Source organism: Chiloscyllium plagiosum, unplaced genomic scaffold (assembly GCF_037043375.1).
Source record: "Chiloscyllium plagiosum isolate Xiang-an unplaced genomic scaffold, Cpla_swu_hap1 HiC_scaffold_20, whole genome shotgun sequence".
Classification (NCBI taxonomy): Eukaryota; Metazoa; Chordata; class Chondrichthyes; order Orectolobiformes; family Hemiscylliidae; genus Chiloscyllium; species Chiloscyllium plagiosum.
Window position 1 is genome coordinate 8,431,937 of NW_028270158.1, and position 14,194 is coordinate 8,446,130.

At 43.2% G+C, this 14,194-nt stretch overlaps 1 protein-coding gene across 1 annotated transcript in view; it reads right to left on the minus strand.

Moving 5' to 3' along the window:
- dnah3 (dynein axonemal heavy chain 3) overlaps window positions 1–14,194 on the minus strand; it is a 208,567-nt gene that overhangs the window by 166,736 nt on the left and 27,637 nt on the right. Inside the window, exon 3 of the mRNA XM_043712084.2 lies at window positions 2,033–2,252. Coding sequence (XP_043568019.2) covers window positions 2,033–2,252 — 220 coding nt within the window. The remainder of the gene's footprint in view (window positions 1–2,032; window positions 2,253–14,194) is intronic.

The window sequence follows — 14,194 nt, forward strand, 5'->3', positions numbered from 1 at the left end:
CAATAGATTAGCAAATAGCATGTTTATGGAAATGAAAATTTCATAGTAAAGAGGATACTCTAAGTCAACTGCAACTGAAAACAAAGCACCTGCTTTCTGTAAGTACCTCTGCTTATTTGTATCCATAATTTCCCCTTTGCATAATACCATCTAAAGGTGCACTGCAGCAACTCATCCAGGCTTTTTTTTGACAGCACAGGCCAAACACATGGCCATTACCATCCAGAAGAACAAGGGCAGCACATACATGGAAACAACACGACTCACAAGTTCTTCTTCAAATCACTAACCATCCTCATTTAGAAATATAGCACCATTCCTTCAATGTCACTGAATTCAAATCCTGGAATGCTCTACCCAACTGCATTGTATTTGTCCTTACCACCACTATTCTCCCATGGACTTCAGAGGTAAGGAAGTGGATGACCACCATCTCCTCAAATGCAATGAGAGATGGACAGTTAATGCTGGACCAATTAGCAGTTGCCCACATGAATATAGAGTCATAGAGTCATAGATGTACAGCATGGAAACAGACCCTTCGGTCCAACCCGTCCATGCTGACCCAGATATCCCAACCCAATCTAGTCCCACCTGCCAGCACCAAGCCCATATCCCTCCAAACCCTTCCTATTCATATACCCATCCAAATGCCTCTTAAATGTTGCAATTGTACCAGCCTCCACCACATCCTCTGGCAGCTCATTCCATACACATACCACCCTCTGCGTGAAAATGTTGCCTCTTAGGTCTCTTTTATATCTCTCCCCTCTCACCCTAAACCTATGCCCTCTAGTTCTGGACTCCCTGACCCCAGGGAAAAGACTTTGTCCATTTATCCTATCCATGCCCCTCATTATTTTGTAAGCCTCCGACACTCCAGGGAAAACAGCCCCAGCCTGTTCAGCCTCTCCCTGTAGCTCAGATCTTCCAACCTTGGCAACATCCTTATAAATCTTTTCTGAACCCTTTCAAGTTTCACAACATCGTTCTGATAGGAAGGAGACCAGAATTGCACGCAATATTCCAACAGTGGCCTAACCAATGTCCTGTACAGCCACAACATGACCTCCCAAATCCTGTACTCAATACTCTGACCAATAAAGGAAAGCATACCAAACACCTTCACATGACAGAAACAAAAAAGTAGTTTCCAATTGGGAACATTGTTCTGTCCATTTGACTTGATGCAATGCCAGGGAACAGTCAGCTGTTAAAACACGTGAGCCCCAATTTCCAATGAGGCCATAAATTAACATTTACCCAGGGCATATCCCAAAGCTCTTTGTGGAGGAGAAATAGTAACCAGCAGTAGAGTTAAATTAAAAGTGAAATTAGAAGACTTATATAACAGCCTTCAAAATTGGAGGGCATTAGGCAGGAAATTCCAGGCAATCGGATGTGGTTCAATTAGTTCTACTCTTGCTCCAGATTAAAAGGTTCAAGCCCCACTTGTGCACAAAAGTCCAGGACAGTGCTAAAGCAATGCAACTTTGGTTGGTGCTGTCTTCCTGATGAGGTGTTAAATCTGTCTGCCCTTACATGATGGTTGTGAAAGGTCCTATAATACTATTTCAAATTCTACCCTTGTTGTTGTGATCAGTATTTGTCTCTCAATTAATATTGAGAAATCACATTGCTACTTGTGAGAGCTTGCTTGGTGTAGATTGGCTGCTGTATTTCCTACGTCCTAGCAATGTATGAACTTCAAAAGATTTTCATTGGCTTTGGAACATCCTGTGGTCTTGAAAAGTCTCTATAAATGAAAATCTTTCTTTAGCTGAAAATGTATTGCTGAAAAAGAACATATTTTGTCAAAGCTTTTTATTTTGCAGTCATCAGGACAATTTGCAAGAATACCAAACTAAAGGCAAACTAAAAGTGAGAATCATGCTGATTGGTTGGAAAGCATGACTGCAATTAGTTGAGGTATTGCCAATCAGAATGCACTTGCCAACCAATCAGCACTACCCTCACATGTAGTATGACTATAGCTTTCCATTTACTTTGATATTTTTAATTGAACAGATACGATAATTCCTCATTGCACATGCTGGCATTGCAGTAGTTGTTTTGTCTGCCCGGAATGCATGCTTCAAATCCTTTATCTTCAGGTTGCTTGCTGTTGGTGTGTAGTTATTGCCAATTGATTCACTTGGACTTCTGTAATAGCGTTGCTCTTTGAATGGAATGGCCAAAGGCCACGAGATATCCTGCATTATGGGAGGATGACGACTATGGCGCAATACAATCTGAAAAGCAACCAGGTTACAGAACCTTCAATAAGATTGAGCATCATTAAAATGTTCAAATGCATATTGCAAAAACAAATATAACAAACTGGCTTTATTGTACAAAATATTAAGCAATTATGAAAACTAAACAGAAGATCGTTTGGTTTTAAAAGTGCTTACCGGTAGCGGGCAGCGGTGTTTTTTTTTCTCTCTTCACAGAAAGAGCAGGAGCACCAGGGGGAAGTGACGACGACCAGAGGGGCAGCCGGGAAGGAAAGCGGTGAGTATTTATACTCACCCTTCGAAGCCGTCGGTCATTTCCAGTGCGAGCAGCAGTGAAGGTAAGACCGTTTGGTTTTAAAAGTGCTTACCGGTAGCGGGCAGCGGTGTTTTTTTTTTTCTCTCTTCACAGAAAGAGCGGGAGCACCAGGGGGAAGTGACGACGACCAGAGGGGCAGCCGAGACCCGGAAGCAGTTAGTGTAAGCTTACCTGGGTAGGTTTTTTCCCCCTTTAAAAGCGCCAAGGAGAGGAACCCGAGGCACTACACGGGTAGTGCCTCCCACCTGCCCTCCTCCTCTAACCTAATAATAACATCTGTTGTGGTAAGTAGGTAAGTGCTGAATTTTGCTTGTTGTATTCTTTAGACCCAGTTTTTTTTTTAAATAAAAGTTAGCTTTAGAGGGATGGCAGTGAAGGCAGTGCAATGTTCCTCCTGCAACATGTATGAGGTGAGGGATGCCATCGACGTCCCTGCCGATTACACTTGCAGGAAGTGCACCCATCTCCAGCTCCTCCAAGACCGTGTTAGGGAACTGGAGCTGGAGTTGGATGAACTTCGGATCATTCGGGAGGCAGAGGGGGTCATAGATCAGAGTTATAGGGAAGTAGTAACTCCAAAGATGGCAGATAGATGGGTGACAGTGAGGGGGACTGGGAGGAAGCAGCCAGTGCAGGGACCCCCTGCGGCCATTCCCCTCAAGAACAAGTATACCGTTTTGGATACTTGTGGGGGGGATGACTTACCAGGGGTAAGTAACGGGGCTCAGGTCTCTGGCACGGAGCCTGTCCCCGTTACTCAGAAGGGAAGGGTGAAGAAGAGCAGAGCAGTAGTAATTGGGGACTCGATAGTTAGGGGCACAGATAGGCGGTTCTGTGGGAACGAGAGAGACTCACGTTTGGTATGTTGCCTCCCAGGTGCAAGGGTACGTGATGTCTCTGATCGTGTTTTCCGGGTCCTGGAGGGGGAGGGGGAGCAGCCCGAAGTCGTGGTCCATATTGGCACCAACGACATAGGTAGGAGGAGTGCCGAGGATGTTAGACAGGCTTTCAGGGAGCTAGGTTGGAAGCTCAGAGTTAGAACGAACAGAGTTGTTGTCTCTGGTTTGTTACCCGTGCCACGTGATAGAGATTCGAGGAATAGGGAAAGAAAACACTTAAATGCGTGGCTACAGGGATGGTGCAGGAGGGAGGGATTCCGGTTTTTGGATAACTGGGGTTCTTTCTGGGGACGATGGGACCTCTATAAACAGGATGGTCTACACCTGAACCTGAGGGGCACCAGTATCCTTGGGGGGAGGTTTGCTAGTGCTCTTGGGGGGGGTTTAAACTAACTCTGCAGGGGCATGGGAACCCAGATTGTAGCTTCAGGATGCAGGGCCTGGAGTGTAGGGAGGTTAGGAACATGGCATCAATTTCCAAGGAGGGTGTCTGTAAACAGGAAAGTGGCTTGAAGTGTGTATACTTCAATGCAAGAAGTATACGAAATAAGGTAGGTGAACTTGCAGCGTGGGTTGGTACCTGGGACTTCGATGTTGTGGCTATTACGGAGACATGGCTAGAACAGGGACAGGATTGGCTGTTGCAGGTTCCAGGATTTAAATGTTTTAGTAGGGTCAGAGGTGGGGGTAAAAGAGGGGGAGGTGTGGCATTGCTTGTCAAAGATAGTATTACAGTGGTGGAAAGGACGATGGATGAGGACTTGCCATCTGAGGTAGTTTGGGCTGAGGTTCGGAATAGGAAAGGTGAGGTCACCCTGTTAGGAGTCTTTTACAGGCCTCCCAATAGTCCTAGAAACGTAGAAGAAAGGATAGGGAAGGTGATTCAGGAGATGAGTGACAGTAATAGGGTGGTGGTTATGGGGGACTTTAACTTTCCTGATATTGATTGGGAAAGCTATAGCTCAAGTTCGTTAGATGGGTCAGTGTTTGTTCAATGTGTGCAGGAGAGTTTCCTGACACAATATGTAGACAGGCCAACAAGAGGTGAGGCCATACTGGATTTGGTTCTGGGTAACGAACCAGGCCAGGTGTTAGAATTAGAGGTAGGTGAGCACTTTGGGGATAGTGACCATAATTCGGTGATTTTTACTCTCGTGATGGAGAGGGATAAGTGTGTACTACAGGGCAAGAGTTATAGCTGGGGTCAGGGAAATTATGATGCGGTGAGGCATGACTTAGGATGTGTGGCTTGGAAAAGTAGACTCCAAGGCAAGAGTGTAAATGATATGTGGAGCTTGTTCAAGGAGCAACTATTGAGTGTCCTTGATAATTATGTACCTGTCAGGCAGGGAGGAAAGGGTCGTGCGAGGGAGCCGTGGTTTAATAAGGAATTGGAATCCCTTGTTAAATGGAAGAGGGCGGCCTATCTCAAGATGAGACGTGAAGGTTCAATTGGGGTGATTGAGAGTTATAGGGTAGCCAGGAAGGACCTGAAGAGAGAGCTAAGAGCAGCAAGGAGGGGACATGAAAGGTCCTTAGTCGGTAGGATTAGGGAAAATCCTAAGGCTTTCTATAGGTATGTTAGGAATAAAAGAATGACTAGGGTAGGAATAGGTCCAGTCAAGGATAGTAGTGGGAAGTTGCATGTGGAGGCGGAAGAGATTGGGGAGACACTGAATGAATACTTTTCTTCAGTATTTACTCAGGAACAGGGCATTGTCGTCGATGTGAATACTGAGTCACAAATAAGTAGAATGGATGGCTTTGAGGTATGTAGAGAAGAGGTGTTGGAAATCCTGGAAAAGGTGAAAATAGATAAGTCCCCTGGGCCTGATGGCATTTATCCTAGGATTCTCTGGGAAGCAAGGGAGGAGATTGCAGAGCCATTGGCCTTGATTTTTATGTCCTCTTTGTCTACAGGAGTAGTGCCAGAAGACTGGAGGATAGCAAATGTGGTTCCCTTGTTCAAAAAGGGGAGTAGGGATAACCCTAGTAACTATAGGCCGGTGAGTCTCACTTCTGTTGTGGGCAAAGTCTTAGAGAGAATTGTAAGGGATAGGATTTATGCACATCTGGATAGGAATAATGTGATCAAGGATAGTCAGCATGGTTTTGTGAAGGGCAGGTCGTGCCTCACAAACCTTATTGAATTCTTTGAAAAGGTGACGAAGGAGGTTGATGAGGGGAAAGCGGTAGATGTGGTATTTATGGATTTTAGTAAGGCGTTTGATAAGGTTCCCCATGGTAGGCTACTGCAGAAAATACGGAGATATGGCATTGAGGGTGACTTGGAGGTTTGGATTAGGAATTGGCTGGATGGAAGAAGACAGAGGGTAGTAGTTGATGGCAAAGTTTCTTCATGGAGTGCCGTCACTAGCGGTGTTCCGCAAGGATCTGTTTTGGGACCATTGCTGTTTGTCATTTTTATAAATGACCTGGAAGAGGGGTTAGAAGGTTGGGTGAGCAAGTTTGCGGATGATACGAAAGTCGGAGGAGTTGTTGACAGTGAGGAAGGATGTGGCAGGTTACAGCAGGATATAGAGAAGCTGCAGAACTGGGCAGAAAGGTGGCAAATGGAATTCAATGTAGCTAAATGTGAGGTGATTCACTTTGGGAAGAATAACAAAAAGATGGGGTACTGGGCTAATGGTCGGATACTTGGTAGTGTGAATGAGCAGAGGGATCTTGGTGTCCATGTACACAGATCTCTGAAAGTTGCCACCCAGGTAAATAGTGCGGTGAGGAAGGCATATGGCGTACTGGCTTTTATTGGTAGAGGAATTGAGTTCCGGAGTCCTGAGGTCATGATGCAGTTGTATAAAACTCTGGTGCGGCCGCATCTGGAATATTGTGTGCAGTTTTGGTCGCCATACTATAGGAAGGATGTGGAGGCACTGGAACGGGTGCAGAGGAGGTTTACCAGGATGTTGCCTGGTATGGCAGGAAGATCGTATGAGGAAAGACTGAGACACTTGGGGCTGTTTTCATTAGAGAAAAGAAGGTTTAGGGGTGACTTGATTGAGGTGTACAAGATGATTAGGGGGTTAGATAGGGTTGACAGTGTGAACCTTTTCCCGCGTATGGAGTCGGGTATTACAAGGGGGCATAGCTTTAAATTAAGGGGGGGTAGATATAGGACTGAAGTTAGGGGTAGGTTCTTCACTCAGCGAGTCGTAAGTTCATGGAATGCCCTGCCAGCAGCAGTGGTGGACTCTCCCTCTTTATGGGCATTTAAGCGGGCATTGGATAGGTATATGGAGGATAGTGGGTTAGTATAGGTTAGGTGGGCTTGGATCGGCGCAACATCGAGGGCCAAAGGGCCTGTACTGCGCTGTATTCTTCTATGTTCTATGTTCTATCACTACTGTCACCTAGTTACTAAATTATTAGAAATAACAACTGGTGATTACATAAATGTTCATCAAAGGGTCCACCAAGTTTCAACCAGAATATTATAAGGTCACTCAGAGTTCTGCAAAATAAATGCTAAATTATAATAAAATGTTTTCAATATGGCAAGATCTGCCTGAATCCTATACATGTGCAGCAATATTTGTATCTTTCAGAACTCTAAAGGTTAAAAAATGGTTTAGCTGCATTTGGTTTTCTGTCCTTATCCAATACTTATCCATTGATTGACTGATCAAGGGCAACTCGAGACAGGCAACAAGCTGGCCCAGCCAGCAATGTCCTGATCTCATGACTGAATGAAAAGTATCACTCAGATACCAGATATTTTAAGTTCATTTTTATTTACCTTTCCTGAAGGCATTGTTAACTGGCAAAGGTGAAAGGATCAATTGTGGTGAAAGTTTCCAATGCCTGGATTACCAAGGTAACAATGCAATTTCAAGCCATGACATGGCTCATATCAGTAGTGCCTGTTACATAATTTAACATATGAATAATATTCTGGTCGTACCAGTATTTGAGTATTGCTAAAACAAAAAGGTACATTGCCTTGCACTTATCAGGACAATTCACAAGAAATACAAAACTAAAGGGATTACAATCTTCATACTGTATGAAAAGAGAGTGCTGATTGGCTGGCACATAGAGTCTGATTGGCAGAGGTGTTAACATGGAGAACGCACCAGTGAGGTGAGGACTGACAGTTGACTATCAAGCATTGACTAAATCTTAAATCAGAAAAGGTGGCTTGATTGATCAAGGCATTGGCCTAAGAAATGAGCAGAGAATCTTGTGAATTTTGTGCATGCAAGACAAAAGGCTTTGACAGAATGGTCTTTTTCTCAGAGGTACTCAAATTTAATAGATATTAATCAAAATCTTAATGGATAGTGGAAAGGGAGTGGTCATGACCAAACAAACAATTTAAGGTCACAAGACTTTGTCTGTCAATGCTCAGTCAAATCTGACTCCAAATAATTTCCTCACTTAAACTTTCAAATGATCAGTCATGTTTGCAGATAGCTTTAGTGATTGTGGACAGCAGCATTTGTCTTTGATGCTGTACTTGCACTGTGTCAAAGTGGCCAAATCCTGACTTCAAATACCCTCCAGCAATCATCTGACAGTAAATGACCTCTGATAGACGGCTTCCAAACAACATTAATGGCTGCCTCTGTTCTCACAGCCAAAATGATTTATGGAGAGGCCTGTCACATGGAAGAAGTGCAGGGCTGTGTTATGCAACTTTGCATTGGAGAAATGATAAGAAGCTGATTGTCTGATAAACATCTTCATAAATTGGCTCAAGACCGCGGCTAAGTGAACTGACTTCAACACGAAGTGAACTGACTTCAACAACTACCCATTACTCAAACAATGAATAAATCATGTGAGAGTTTCATCTTCTAAATTGACAGGGAGTAGACATATATGTGTCAAAATAAGCTTTATTCCTAGCCTAAAATATGTCAAGCTATATCGATTGTAAAACTATAACCCATAACATACAGCTAACTCCTTGAACTGGCAACTAATGAAAGAATTAAAGAAACTGCAGAAAAATATAAATCTACAAACCAGAATTCCAGAAATCAAAACTTCAGTAGTAAACACTGCTAATCACTATAGTCTAACCTATACTCAGTGAAAAATCTAAGACTTGCTGCTGCCAGATGATAATCGTGAGACTATGAGTTTAATAATGCATTTGTTAGAAATGAAATAGATAATAGAATAGAAAATAGACAATAGGTGCAGGAGTAGGCCATTCTGCCCTTCGAGCCTGCACCACCATTCATTATGATCATGGCTGATCATCCTCAATCAGTATCCTGTTCCTGCCTTATCTCCATAACCCTTGATTCCACTATCCTTGAGAGCTCTATCCAACTCTTTCTTAAACGAATCCAGAGACTGGGCCTCCACTGCCTTCTATAACCAGAATATAGAATATGTGACCAGCAGCCATAGCACAGGCTACTTTGCAGGGTGTATTGTTATGAAATTGAAACCATGTATGTTCGTTTTAAAATAGAAAGCGTTTTCTGAATTTTGAAGTAAACTTGAAGTGCAAGCTCAGCTGCCTGAATGGAAAGGCCGGGAGACAAACTGTTCTAAAATACATACATGTAGCAAATGGCTGTTAAATGGATACCTGAGTTTTGGTTGATGTTTTGACAACAATTTGAATTTAACCAATCAGTTTAAATTATACCTAGGATACTAAAACCCAATCGAGCTTGAATGTATTGCTTTGACACCTAAAAATCAATCAAATTGTACACATTGGAACCAATGACATAGGAAGGGAAAAGGTTGAGATTCTGAAGGGAGAATATAGAAAGTTAGGCAGGAATTTAAAAAGGAGGTCCTTGAGACTAGTAATATCTGGATTACTCCCAGTGCTAAGAGCTAGTGAGGGCAGGAATAGGAAGATAGAGCAGATGAATGCATGGTTGAGGAGCTGGTGTATGGGAGAAGGAATCACATTTTTGAATCATTGGAATCTCTTTTGAGGTAAAAGTGACCTGTACAAGAAGGATGGATTGCACCTAAATTGGAAGGGGACTAATATACTGACAGGGAGATTTTCGAGAGCTACTCTGGAGGATTTAAACTAATAAGGTTGGGGGGGGGGGGGGGGGGGGGGGGGGTGATGGCGGCAAGGTGGGACCCAGGGAGATAGTAAGGAAAGAGATCAATCTGAGACTGGTACAGTTGAGAACACAAATGAGTCAAACAGTCAAGGCAGGCAGGGACAAGGTAGGGCTGATAAATTAAACTGCATTTATTTCAATGCAAGGGGCCTAACAGAGAAGGCAGATGAACTCAGGCAATGGTTAGGAATATGGGACTGGGATGTCATAGTAATTACAGAAACATGGCTCAGGGATGGACAGGACTTGCAGCTTAATGTTTGAGGATACAAATGCTGCAGGAAGGACAGAAAGAGAGGCAAGAGAGGAAGGGGAGTGGTGTTTTTGATAAAGAATAGCATTACAGCTGTACTGAGGGAGGATATTCCCGGAAATACATCCATGGAAGTTATTTGGGTGGAACTCAGAAATAAGAAAGGGATGATCACCTTTTGGATGTAGGTTTGCTTGCTGAGCTGGAAGGTTCATTTCCAGATGTTTCGTCACCCTACTGGGCTTCAGGCGAAGCATTGCTGATAATTCCTGCTTTCTATTTATATGTTTGGGTTTCTATATAAATAGAAAGCAGGAATTATCAGCAGTGTTTCGCCTGAGACCCACTGATGATGTTACCTAGTAGGATGACGAAACGTCTGGAAATGAACCTTCCAGCTCAGTGAGCAAACCTACATCCAAAACCTCAATCTGAGCTATAAACCTTCTCAAAACTGCTAGGATGATCACCTTATTGGGATTGTATTATAAACCCCCTAATGGTCAGAGGGAAATAGAGAAACAAATTTGTAAGGAGATTTCAGTTATCTGTAAGAATAATAGGGTGGTTATGGTAGGGAATTTTAACTTTCCACACATAGCCTGGGACTGCCATAGTGTTAGGGTTTAGATGGAGAGGAATTTGTTAAGTATGTACAAGAAAATTTTCTGATTCAGTATGTAGATGTACCAACTTAACAAACTTGACCTACTCTTGGGAAATAAGGCAGGGCAGGTGACTGAGGTATCAGTGGAGGAGCACTTTGGGGCCAGCGATCATAATTCTATTAGATTTAAAATACTGATGGAAAAGGATAGACCAGATCTAAAAGTTGAAATTCTAAATTGGAGGAAGGCCAGTTTTGACAATATTAGGTAAGAACTTTCAAAAGCTGATTGAGAGTAGATGTACGCAGGTAAAGGGATGGCTGAAAAATGGGAAGCCTTCAGAAATGAGATAATGAGAGTCCAGAGACAGTATATTCCTGTTAGGGTGAAAAGAAAGGCTGGTAGGTATAGGGAATGCTGGATGACTAAAGAAATTGAGGGTTTGGTAAAGAAAAAGAAGGAAGCATATGTCAGGTATAAACAGGATAGATCGAGTGAATCCTTACAAGAGTATAAAGGTAGTAGGAGTATACTTAAGAGGGAAATCAAGAGGGCAAAAAGGGGACATGAGATAAATTTGGCAATAGAGTTAAGGACAATCCAAAGTGTTTTTACAAATATATTAAGGAAAAAAGGGTAACTAGGGAGAGAATAGGGCCCCTCAAAGATCAGCAAGGCAGCCTTTGTGTGGAGCCGCAGGAGATGGGGGAGATAATAAATGAGTGTTTTGCATCAGTATTTACTATGGAGAAGGACATGGAAGGTATAGACTGTAGGGAAATAGATGGTGACATCTTGAAAAATTTCCATATTACAGAGGAGGAAGTGCTGGATGTCTTGAAATGCATAAAGATGGATAAATCCCCAGGACCTGATCAGGTGTACCCTAAAATTCTGTAGAAAGCTAGGGAAGTGATTGCTGGGCCTCTTGCTGAGATATTTGTATCATCAACAGTCACAGATGAGGTTCCAGAAGACTGGAGGTTAGCTGACATGGTGATACCATTTAAGAAAGATGGTAAGGACAAGCCAGGGAATTACAGACCAGTGAGCCTGACGTCGGTGGTGGGCAAGTGTTGGACGGAATCCTGAAGGACAGGATGTCCATGTATTTGGAAAGGCAAGGACTGATTAGGAATAGTCAATATGGCGTTGTGCGTGGAAGATCATGTCTCACAAACTTAACTGAGTTTTTTGACGAAGTAACAAAGAGGATTGATGAAGGCAGAGCTGTAAATGTTATCTACATGGACTTCAGTAAAGCGTTCGACAAGGTTCCCCATGGGAAACTGGTTAGTAAGGTTAGATCTCACGGAATACAGGAAGAATTAGCCATTTGGATACAGAACTGGCTCAAAGGTAGAAGACAGAGGGTGGTGGTGGAGGGTTGTTTTTCAGATTGGAGGCCTGTGACCAGTGGAGTGCCACAAGGATCGGTGCTAGGTCCACTACTTTACGACTTTTAGATAAATTATTTGAATGTGAGCTTAAGAGATACAGTTAGTAAGTTTGATGACATCAAAATTGGATGTGTAGTGGACAGCAAAGAAGGTTACCTGAGATTACAACAGGATCTTGATCAAATGAGCCAATGGGCTGAGATGTGGAAGATGGAATTTAATTTAGATAAATGCAAGGTGTTGCACTTTGGGAAAGCAAATCTTAGCAGGACTTATACGTTTAATGGTAAGGTCCTAGGGAATGTTGCTGAACAAAGAAACCTTGGAGTGCATGTTCATAGCTCCTTGAAAGAGGAGTCGCAGGTAGATAGGATAGCGAAGCAGGCTTTTGGTATGCTTTCCTTTATTGAGTAGAGGAGTTGGCAAGTCATGTTGCAGCTGTACAGGACATTGGTTAGGCCACTGTTGGAATATTGCATGCAATTCTGGTCTCCTTCCTATCGAAAGGATATTGTGAAACTTGAAAAGGTTCAGAAAAGATGTACAGGAATGTTGCCAGGGTTGGAGGATTTGAGCTGTAGGGAGAGGTTGAATAGGCTGGGGCTGTTTTCCCTGGAGCATGAGAGGCTAAGAGGTGATCTTATAGAGGTTTATAAAATCATGAGGGGCATGGAGAGGGTAAATAGAAAAGGTTTTTTCCTTGGGGTGGGGGAGTCCAGAACTAGAGGGCATAGGTTTAGGGTGAGAGGGGAAAGGTATCTGGATGGGTATATGAATAGGAAGGGTTTGGAGGGATATGGGCTGGGTGCTGGCAGATGGGACTAGATAGGGTTGGGATATCTGGTCGGCATAGATGAGTTGGACCAACAAGTCTGTTTCCATGCTGTACATCTCTATGACTCTCTGACTCTAAAGTATATGAATTTCATGTGTTATTGGGGGTATTAAATACACGGGCATTTTGAAAACTGGTCAGACAGCAACTGCCATCAATCAGCTGAGCAACTGCTGAGAGCCAGAGAGCTACCTGCCCATCTAACATCTTGCTGTCAATGAAGTTAGAAAACACTCTCTATTAAAGTTACCTTTTCATGTAAAACATACTGACAGTAAAAAATAAAGAAGACAACTCAGGGAGACCAGAAGCCGGAAGATTGAAGACAGCAGAGAAGACAGAGGCTGTGTGGTCTTGAGATTGAGTTAGTGTAATGTCTAATAAGTGTGTATTGGAACAGCATTTTTTTATGGAGTTGGGTAGTAAGTAGTTAAGAAAAGGGCGGGCTTGGATTTGTGAATAGTCATTTAGTATTCACTATTAGAGTTCAGAAAATAAATTGTTATTTTTCTTTCAATAGCGGAATGTAGAAGTCCTCATCACTCAGGTTTTAGAGTCATGGAGTCATAGAGAAGTACAGCACAGAAACAGACTCTTTGGTCCAACTCATCCATACCGACCAGATATCCAAACCCAATCTAGTCCCACCTGCCAGCACTTGGCCCAGATCTCTCTAAACCCTTCCTATTCATCCAGATGCCTTTTAAATGCTGTACTTGTACCAGCCTCCAACAGTTCCTCTGGCAGCTCATTCCATATATGCACCATCCTCTGCGTGAAAAGTTGCCTCTTAGGTCCCTTTTATATCTTTTCCCTTTCACCCTAAACCTATGCCCTCTTGTTGTGGACTCCCCTACCCCAGGTAAAAGACCTTGCCTATGTATCCTATCCATTCCCTCATGATTTTATAAACCTCTATAAGGTCACCCAGATTACAAGGCAAGGCGAGCTGTTATGGGTGGCACAGTGGTTAGCACTACAACCTCACAGCACCAGGGTCCCATGTTCGATTCCAGCCTTGGGTTACTGTCTGTGTGGAGTTTGCATATTCTCCCTGTGTCTGCGTGGGTTTCCTCTGGGTGCTCTGGTTTCCTCCCACAGTCCAAAGGTATGCAGGTCAGGTGAATTGGCCATGCTAAATTTCCCATAACGTGAGGTGCATTAGTCAGAGGGAAATGGGTCTGGGTGGGTTACTCTTCAGAGGGTCGGTGTGGACTGGTTGGGCCGAAGGGCCTGTTTCCACACTGTAGGGAATCTAACCTAATCTAGACACAGAATCACAAAAGTGAACACAGAAACTGGAAGTTGATGTGGACAGATTGCTAACACCAGTACTTTCCAACTGCACGTGGTCCCCTCTGATCTCTCTAATTTGGCACAGTCACATACAGAAAAGAAAACTGATTTAAAAACAATTAATAACATAATCCAGTTTTGACTCACACTTATTTTACATTTTACTTTCGTTAAATTCCTTTCATTTTATGTGCTTGCTAGCCTTTATGACTACTTTTAAAATGTGTTTTGGGTGACACCAAACACAGCCAATGTGTAAGCACGCTTAATTGGAAGCACACC